The 9,841-nt window shown below is 38.9% G+C and overlaps 1 protein-coding gene across 1 annotated transcript; it reads left to right on the top strand.

The window, feature by feature from the left end:
* The first annotated feature begins 461 nt into the window (after positions 1-461).
* LOC130735159 (homeobox protein knotted-1-like 2) lies at positions 462-2,152 on the top strand. Its single transcript, XM_057587255.1, has 3 exons — positions 462-648; positions 1,375-1,497; positions 1,805-2,152. The coding sequence occupies exons 1-3, from the start codon at positions 493-495 to the stop codon at positions 1,973-1,975; spliced, it is 450 nt and encodes a 149-aa protein (XP_057443238.1). The 5' UTR covers positions 462-492; the 3' UTR covers positions 1,976-2,152.
* The last annotated feature ends 7,689 nt before the right edge of the window (positions 2,153-9,841 follow it).

Consider the following 9,841-nt stretch of genomic DNA (forward strand, 5'->3'; position numbering starts at 1 on the left):
ACGGATAATGATGCAAGGCAGGGGAATGAACAGTATTAATGAACAGTTAAGTGAAATGAAAATTGCCTAAAATCGGGGAATACAGAATAATGCCAAAAAAATGGTACAGGTTACAAAGACCTGAGATCTGCTTTAATCATAGCATGAAACCTTGACAAGTTCCTTTCAAGGTAAAAAGGGGAAACATAGGAAGCCCACTGGCTTTTAACCTTTTATCCTTTTTTCATGTATGCACTCATATTCATTCTGATTCACCTCTAATGGTTAATAACATGAACAACACAAAAAACCAAAAGACATGTAGCCCCACGTATATAGTACTTCTTAATAACTACGCTTCATCAGTTTGCACCAATTGGTCAATAACCATAATAGAAGCCCCTTTTATCTGATAGCATTTGCTATATATAGTGCTTATTGTTTGTCTGTGTCCAAATCAGTGGGATTCTGTTGGTGCTTGTGCAAAAGACAGATAGTGAGTGAGAGAGAGAGATGATGGAGGGAAGCGAAATTGGAGAAAATGGAAGGAGAAAGGAGGTTGAGGGAAGTGATATTGTAGAGAAAGAAAATGAAGAGGATTTGAAGAAGATTATTGCAAGCCATCCTTTGTATGAAGTATTGATTGAATCTCACATGAACTGTTTGAAGGTAATTTCATGTTAATTTCCTCTCTTTCTGTAAATTTGCTATTTATGGTCAACAATCATGAGAAAGAAAGAGACAGAAGCCATTATATATAGCGCACTGAATAATCATTGAAAGGTACTAAGATAGCTAGCTAAGGACCACATGGAATACTTACATTGTTCCCTAAAATAACAAAAAATAGGGTCAACAAGACAATTAAAGGGTGGAGAAGGAAATAGCTCACACTTTAATATGATAAATGTGTATTTGAAAAATGAAAACTCTATTTGGGGCCTGAAGAGATTCAGGAAGGAACTAATAGAAGTAGTTTTGTGAAGAAAAAAGTGATTATGTGTAAATCATGGTCATACCAAAATCATGGAGAAGAGAAACTACTTCCCTCGGTCCTCAGGCTTCTCCAATAGTAGAATCGATTCTAGGTTCCAAGACTTAACCATGATTTGAATTTGATGTAAACGACTATACACTACAATCACAAATCCGAGCCGCCTTACTAATATTGGACAGTTTGCATTTCAATAAAAGCTAAGAAAAAGCAATTTGTTACTTTGATCTTGCTGTCACTTTAATTGTGATCTTGAAGGGAACAAATTAACTTGACGTGGGAATATAGGCTAAGAATTTTGTCAGATTAATGTCAGCATAGACCAATTTATACTTGGAAAAGTATTCAAGTAAGAAAGCTTCATTATTTTTGTGTACCTTACTCAACTTATTACGTATCAGGTAGGGTCTGAGGAAGCTGGAGAGTTTGATATCACAACTGATGCATGGAAGAATCTGATCAACTCAAATTCCAAAGCAACTAGTAGTCTAGAGCTAGACACTTCAGAGCTTGATCACTTCATGGTATTCTAAATGACTAAAGTTTTACTTGCATTGTGTTTTGGTTTTGGTGATTCACAAATTAAAAGAGTTTTTTTTTTATAAATTAATTATAAGTTTATAGTAACACATAGATAGCATGTTTTTTTTTTGAACGTTAGATAGCATGTTTTAAATATTATGAGTTATAAAATTATAATTCATGTGGGTTTCCCAGTTTCATTTATATACATTTCCTTTATTTCTCAAAAAAAAAAATTATAATTCATGGAGTGAAATAGTTTTTAAGAAATATATGTATAACAAAATTTAAGGCTTTTTTATTGGACAGGAAGCATATTGCATGGCACTGAAGCAGCTCAAAGAAGCGATAGAGGGACCTGCAAAAGAAGCAAAAGCTTTCATTAATGCCACGTATATTCAAGTGAAGGAACTTAGTGACCCAACTAATCCAGAGCTTTTGATAAGCAGCAAGGACCTTGATGGTGGTTTCTCTCCTTAGTGCAACTTGGTCTTCTTTTCCAGCCATAACTTAATTTGGTGTTTAATTGTAACAAATAACTTCCTCAAATCATATTACTTTTGCTGGGTTAGTCATTGTTTTACTTGGTATTTGGTAGGTATACTACATATATAAGTAGAAAACCTCCCTTGTGTTGTGGATATTCTTAATGTGCTATGTTAATGTGTTTTATTCTATTTTTTATGTTCATGTAAATCTAAAAATCTTGGTTTCCATTAGTGTTCAACCAAAACCCTTTGATTGGATTGAGAAATTGCCCTGAAAATGGTTGCATTTGGTTAGCAACCTGAATAAAGCACCCTCTCACCCTAACCAACTCTTAAGTTCTAGAGCTAGTGAGCTACCACCAACACTCAAATTGTGGGTCTGATGCGTTCTAACAAATGCCCTAGAGGTACAAAAGTCTCGTGTGTTGTTGGGATGATCATCCGACTAAGGGAACCTCGGTCTCGTAGTTCTAGGTGCAAATGCCAACGAATGCTTAGGGGCACAGAAGCCCTGCACGGGGTTGGCACGAGCACCGGACTACCGAAACAGTACGTAGTCCCTTAACTCTAGGCGTGTAGAGACAATAGAGATCGAGAGGTATGCCGAGTGCAACTCATGAGAGTCCTATCGCTGTTTTGGTTTAGAATATTCTCATCGATTATGAATTTGAAAGCCGTAGCAGGTTGGAGCAAGCATCCAATTTGAATGATGATGCTTCTCAATACGCATCTACCCAGTCAAATTATATATGAATTCACTTCTAATCATCTATTGTTCTTTGTCTAATTATCTAATTATTAATTCTTTAACCAAGTAGAACTTTTAATTAACTTTTTAGAGCTAATTCCTTAGACCCTAATTATATATTGAACCAAAGCATGGGAAGCATAATAAATCATGAAGTCAGCAAAATTAAGCATCACCCTTATCATGAAAGTTCCTAATTATTTAATTACTTCTCAAACACATATTTAATTTTGTACCAATTTCACAGTTGCGTAGACAAAAGCAAAATATCTACATGGTTATAGATCCAATAAAAATGAGGAAAAAGCAATTCATAGATGAAAAGAGAAACTCATATATAAAAATGAATATATCAAAGCATAGTAAAAATAATCCTTTACCAAAAAAAATAGTAAAAATAATCCACTACCTCGGCTCGTACCCCACTACAACGAGGGTTAGCCAAATTTCTTCCATAGACATAATCAAAGAGAAAGAACTCATTAGAATCCTGGAAAGCTTTGAGAAACCGCCAAAGTGAAACAGATGTTTAGAATACTTCAAAAGTCCCCAAACTTAAGTTAAAACAAAGTTTAAAATCCTTTTTTCACATGATTTAGGCGCATGTGCGCCCAATCCAAGCGCATATGCGCTCAACTTCTGGTCAACCTTCAGGAATCTCTTTTGAGGCAAAAATCTAGAGCGCAATGGCTTAAGATGGTAATGCAAATTCTGGCTTTTTTCACAGATGGTGAATTGGAGGAGAAGAACCAATGCAATAGATGGTTTAAATTTAGATGGTGCATGGCAAGAAGAACCTGTGGCAGTGAATTGAAGGAGGGTATTAAGGTTTTCTTTGAGCAGAAATTTAAGGAATATGGTGGTGATGGACCAAATCTTGACGGGATTCCTTTTGCACAATTATCAGAGGTAGATAATGTGTTATTGACATTTGAGTTTGACATGTCTGAAATTAAAGCTGTTGTGTGGGAATGTGATGTCAATAAAAGTCTTGGGCCAAAATTAGCTGATTACCATTGTCTTGTGTCGGCTCAGGGACAGAAGGCTTTGCGCATGGAGATCCATTCTCTGAATTCAGCTCCTTCTCACCAACTTTCACAGGCTGTTGAATCCTCTCTTAGGTTGGGCACGTAGATGCCGTGTATGAGGGATGTAGTAGCTGAAGCTGCTAAATCATGGAAGCTGGGAAAAGAGCTTGGTATGACTTACCAAGGAAATGATGAAGACATGATCACTGCTTTGGAGGCTTTAAAGGTAAGGGATATGGATCTTTTGAATGACCAGGTAAATGCAGGGGTAGTTGGATTAAATGAACTGTCCTGATGATCTTGTTGTCCTATAATGTGAGGGGGTTAGGAAGTAGTGTGAAGATGAGGGCGGTCGGAGAGTTGGTGAAGCATGAAAAAGTGGATATGGTGCTGATTCAAGAATCCAAACTGGAAATAGTGGATTCTAGAGTTTGTCGTTCAATTTGGGGGGATGTGGACTGTGAATGGGCCTTTAAAGCAAGCAACAATAGATCCGGAGGATTAATTTGCATATGGCAGAAAGGAAAGTTTGTGTTGCAGGATATTGTTGAAGCAGATGGCTTTATTGCAATAAGGGGACTGTGGGAAAACCAATCCTCTGTTTGTGGCATCATAAATGTGTATGCCCCCTGTACAGTGGTAGGCAAACAGAAGTTGTGGGCGGACTTAGAAGATTATGTTTCTGGTTCTGGGGTTTCTAGTATATGTATTGTAGGGGACTTTAATGCAGTATTATCTTTTGAGGAGAGAGTGGGTGTGGGTAATTCTGATGGTTATGGTCGTCGTGAAACTACAGACTTCAATTCCTTTGTAGCTAATTTGAATCTGGTTGAACCCACAATGGTGGGGAATAAATTTACGTGGTTCCGTCCTAATGGCCTCGTCGCCAGCAGATTAGATCAGTTTCTTGTATCTTCTGATTGGTGTTCTTTGTGGCCAAATGGTAATCAGGTAATTTTGAATAGAAACCTTTCAGATCATTGTCCGGTTTTGTTCCGTTGCAAAGTTGTCGATTGGGGCCCGAAGCCCTTTAAAGTTCTGAACTGTTGGTTTATGGACCCGCGATTCAAAAACTTTGTATCTAAGGAATGGGAGCAGATTAATGTGTCAAGATCCGGGGGATATGTCTTGAAGGAAAAACTGAAGAGGCTCAAAGCAAGGCACAAAGTTTGGAACTCAGATATCTTTGGTGATGTTAATAGGAATTTAAAATCCCTTGAGTCCCAACTCGAAGTCCTTGACCAGAAATTGGTGTGTCCAGGTTTGTCTGATCATGAGGTACAGTAGCGGAAAATTATCCAATCGGATTTGTGGCGAGCAGCAAAGTATAGAGACTCAATCCTATTCCAGAAATCTCGCTGTAAATGGATTCAGGAGGGTGATTCAAATTCGAAATTTTTTCATTCCTTTGTTAATTGGAGAAGACAATCTAACACTTTAATTGGCTTGAACCTGAATGGGTTATGGACTGAAAATCCTGATATTATAAAGTGTGGCGCGAAATAATTTTTTGAGCAGAAATTCAGCAGTGTAAATCCATTAGCTCCATCTTTGGACGGGGTACCTTTCCGCCAGATTCATGGGGAGGACAGAGCTATGCTAATTGCGAAAATCGATCCTTTGGAGGTGAAAGAGGTTGTGTGGGAATGTGGGAGTGATAAAAGCCCTGGCCCCGATGGTTTAAATTTTCAGTTTATTAAATCATTATGGCATCTATTGTCCAAGGATTTTCATAACCTCCTTGATGATTTTCATGCTCATGGACGTTGGCCTAAAGGAGGTAACTCTTCTTTTATAACTCTGGTTCCCAAGAAGGATTATCCCTCTGATTTATCTGATTATAGACTGGTCTCTCTAATCGGTTGTGCCTATAAAGTGGTTTCGAAGGTCTTGGCACATCGTCTAAAACAGGTGCTGCCATATGTAATTGATGAGTCCCAAAGTGCTTTTCTGGAAGGTCGGGGTCTCCTAGATAGTGTCGTAGTGGCCAACGAATGGGTCCATGAGGCAATGTTGAGAAAGAAGAGCTCTATGGCTTTTAAAGTAGACTTTGAAAAAGCCTACAATTCCGTTCGATGGGATTTCCTCTATTATATGATGCAACAAATGAATTTTGATACTAAGTGGATTTTATGGATCAAAGGTTGTATCGAATCTGCAAGGATTTCAGTACTAGTCAATGGCAGTCCAAGTGATGAATTCAGTATGGGGAGAGGTATATGACAAGGGGATCCAATTGCCTCTTTTTTTTATTTCTCATTATTGCTGAAGGCTTGAATGGCCTCTTGAAGCAAGCTGCTACTTTGGATAAATTTAAAGGTTTTAAGTTTGATGGGCTGAACAGTGAAGAGGTTTCTATTTTGCAGAAGAACCTGTGGAGAAGCAACAAGCCACCTTGTTCATTGGAGAAGCAACAAGACAAAACACTTTCTCTCTAAAGTGCATTCTTCACTGCTTTGAATTGGCTTCGGGCTTAAAGGTCAACTTTTTTAAAAGTTGTTTGCTTGGGGTGGCAGTTGATGCGAGGGAACTTCAGGTTCTTTCTGCGATTCTGAATTGCAAAGAGATGAAAATTCTGTTTCTCTACTTGGGATTACAGGTTGGAGGTAACCCACGGAATCTGGATTTTTGGTATCCTATCCTATGTAAGCTCCAGAGCAGGCTTTCGAGGTGGAGAAGGAAATCCTTATCTTTTGGTGGGCATGTGTGCTTGATTAACATCACACTGTCTTCCATTCCTTTGTTTTATTTATCATTCTATCGAATGCTTGTGGGGGTGGAACAAGAATGTGTAAAAATTATGAGAAATTTTTTATGGCGAAGTGTTGATGAGACCCAATCCAAAATAGCGTGGATTAGATGGGATGTAGCTTGTAAACCCAAATGCCTAGGAGGTCTGGGAATTAAGGATTGAGGCGATTTCAATAAAGCCTTGCTCGGTAAATGGTGCTGGAGGCTATGTTCTGGTGATAATGGGTTCTGGGCTCGTATAATCAGATCTAAATATCAGGTGTTAAATGGTCTCATTGGAGAAGTTCAGCCTGGTAAGCAATCGGTGTGGTGGAGGGATATAGTGAAGCTGTGTTTCGTTTCCCCTTCTTGATAGTGGTTTTCCAATGTCGTTGTTCAAAAGTTAGGGGATGGTAATACTGTTAGGTTTTGGTTGGACACCTGGATAGGAAATGAGCCCTTAGCTGGTAAATTCGATAGGATTTATCAGCTTTCTTCCCAGAAACAAAGTGTTTTGGCAGATATGGAATCTTGGCAAAATGGTATTTGGAGTTGGTCCCGTTCTTGGCGGCGTGATCTATGCGAAAGGGAATTATCATGGCTGGCTATACTGATGAGAACTGTTGAGCAGTGTGTGCTAAGAGAAGGGGTGAATGATAGGTGGGTGTGGAAGGAAAATGTGTGTGAAGGCTATACTGTTAGGTCTGCTTATTCGTTGATCAGAGGGAACTTAAATTCTCAACCAATCCAGGAGTTTGAGGATATGTGGAAGGCTTTTGTCCCTTCAAGTGTAAAAGCCTTCATGTGGAGACTTCTATGGGGCCGCATTTAGACCAAGCATAACCTTGTAAGGAGAGGTATTCCACTAAATCCTGCTGAATTAAACTGTCCTTTTTGTGATGAAGATACTGAAACGGTAGATCATCTTCTTTTTACCTGCAAACGCTCCTCAGCTGTTTGGTACTCGTGTTTTAATTGGTTGGGTTATTGTACTGCCCTCCCTCTTGAATGTAGGCTTCATTTTCTGCAGTTTTCCCATGGTCAATGGAATTTGAAAAGGAGGCGTGTGTGGTGGACAATTTGGGGAGCGGTGGCTTGGTCAATTTGGCAACTTCGGAATAGGTTTGTGTTTTCCAATGAGGAACCTGATTGGGACAATTTGTTGGGCTTTATTCAATGGAAGGCTTGGTTATGGTTATCAACGGGAGTGAGGGATTTTCGTAGCTCTATGGCAGAATGGATTGCTGATCCATGCTCATGTATTGTACAGATTTCGTAGAAAGGTGTTGCAGCAAGAACTTCTTTGGGGTGTTGTGTGGACTTGCAGATTTTCGAAATCTTATGTCTGCTATCTGTTTTGATTTTTCTATGCGGGTCTTGATGAGAATTACTTGGTGATGGATTTGGTTTTGGTAGATTTTTGGATGTTGTTCTCTCAAGATAAGGGGTTGATGCTTTCCTTTGCGTGGTGGGCCTCAATGGATTTTGAAAGGTTTTTGCTTGAAGAAGCTATACTGGTGGTGGTTGTTGATTATTGCTACTGTTCGTTTGTTTCTTCTCCTTGGAGATGCTTGTTGGTTTTTTATTTGGTGTTGTATTTTTTAGGGTTAATGGTCAAATTGGTCCATGTGTTTGTAGTGACTTTTAATTTTAGTCCCTCCCCAGAAAAAACTAGCTGATATCTCCTGTAAGATCAAGATTTGGTCATGTGGTACAACTCTATGTTTTGATGATAACAAGTATTTATTTGTGGATGAACAATTATGATACTCTAATGTTTGTCTTGAGTGTTTTGACAAACAGGTTCTGATTCTGACACCAGAAGATATATTCGTCAGAAGTTCTGAAGATCAGAGGATCTGAGGATCAGAGGATCAGAAGATCTGAAGATCAGAGGATCTGAAGATCTGAGGATCAGAGGATCAGAGGATCAGAAGATCAGAGGATCAGAAGATCTGAGGATCAGAAGATCTGAAGACCAGAAGCTCTGAGGGACCAGAGGCTCTGAAGGTTCAGAAGCTTTGAAGGTCCAGAAGCAGAAGTTACGAAGGTCAGAGGATCCAAGCATCCCTCTGACTCTGATCACCAAGCTTCACAAGTTCCAACACGAAGCATAACTCTGATCAGAAGTCAATGGTTAAAGGCAAATGTCTCTATCGAGAAGTACAAGAGCAGTGTACTATTCTGAAAAGCCTACCTACCAAGGTTCAGCCACAGCAGGTTCTGGAAGTTCCAGAAATGCCCTCCAACGGTCATATTCTCTCAACAGAAATATCCTTTGCACCTTGGACTATAAAAGGCTGAAGAAAAAGAAGAAAGCTAAGAGAGAAATCAAGAGCTGCAATACAAGAAAAGATTCAAGCCTCTACTTTCTTCATCTATTCTTATTTGGTTTACACTCAGCTTATTTAGAAGCAAACCTTTGTAAACACCAACCTCAAACAGTTGTTTGATTTTCCTTAAGGGACCAGGTAGGTCAGTATCCTTAAGAAGACTAAGAGAGTAAATCTTAGTGGTGATTCCTTTAGGAGATCAAGGTTGATCGGATCCTAGAGAAGACTAAGAGAGTGAATCTTAGTGATAGCTAAGTCAGTGTATTGTTAGTCACTTGTAGGTTTCAAGTGCAGTTGTAACAATTATCTGATTAGTGGATTGCCTTCATTCTAAGAAGGAAGAAATCACCTTAACGGGTGGACTGGATTAGCTTGAGGGATTTATCAAGTGAACCAGGATAAAATACTTGTGTGCTTTTCTCTTCTCTCTATCTTTATCCGCTGCACCATCTATCTTAGAGAAACCGAAAAGATTTACTTTAAATCTTAAGGGGAAAGTTTTTATATTCAAAACGCTATTCAACCCCCCCCCTTCTAGTCGTTTTTCACACCTTCAATTGGTATCAGAGCGCAAGTTCTGATTACCACACTTAACAGTGTTCAGTAGATCCGGGCCAGTGTGAAAAACTCATGGATTCCACCACTACTACAAGCAAATATCAATACAGTGCAAGACCACCTATCTTTGATGGTCAGAGATTTGATTTCTGGAAAGATAGAATCAAAAGCTTCTTTCTTGGCTTTGATCCTGATCTCTGGGATTTTGTTGTTGATGGTTACACCCCTCCTGTTGATAAACATGGTGTAAAAATCCCAAGGGAGAAGATGAGTGAAGATCAAAAGAAGGAGTTCAGAGATCATCACCGATCAAGAGCTATTCTGCAAAGTGCCATTTCATATGAAGAATATGTGAAAATTACTGATCGTGATTCAGCTAAGTGTATCTTTGAATCCTTGAAGATGTCTCATGAAGGAAACAAGAAAGTGAAAGAATCAAAGGCACTGTCTTTGATCCAGAA

Source organism: Lotus japonicus, chromosome 2, assembly GCF_012489685.1.
Source record: "Lotus japonicus ecotype B-129 chromosome 2, LjGifu_v1.2".
NCBI lineage: Eukaryota > Viridiplantae > Streptophyta > Magnoliopsida > Fabales > Fabaceae > Lotus > Lotus japonicus.

What these genes read in the sequence shown, in the direction of transcription:
- LOC130735159 (XM_057587255.1), top strand. Translation starts at nt 493, where the DNA reads ATGATGGAGGGAAGCGAAATTGGAGAAAATGGAAGGAGAAAGGAGGTT. An exon ending in CTCACATGAACTGTTTGAAG is followed by an intron (nt 649 to 1,374) that starts GTAATTTCATGT and finishes ATTACGTATCAG; the next exon opens with GTAGGGTCTGAGGAAGCTGG. An exon ending in CAGAGCTTGATCACTTCATG is followed by an intron (nt 1,498 to 1,804) that starts GTATTCTAAATG and finishes TTTATTGGACAG; the next exon opens with GAAGCATATTGCATGGCACT.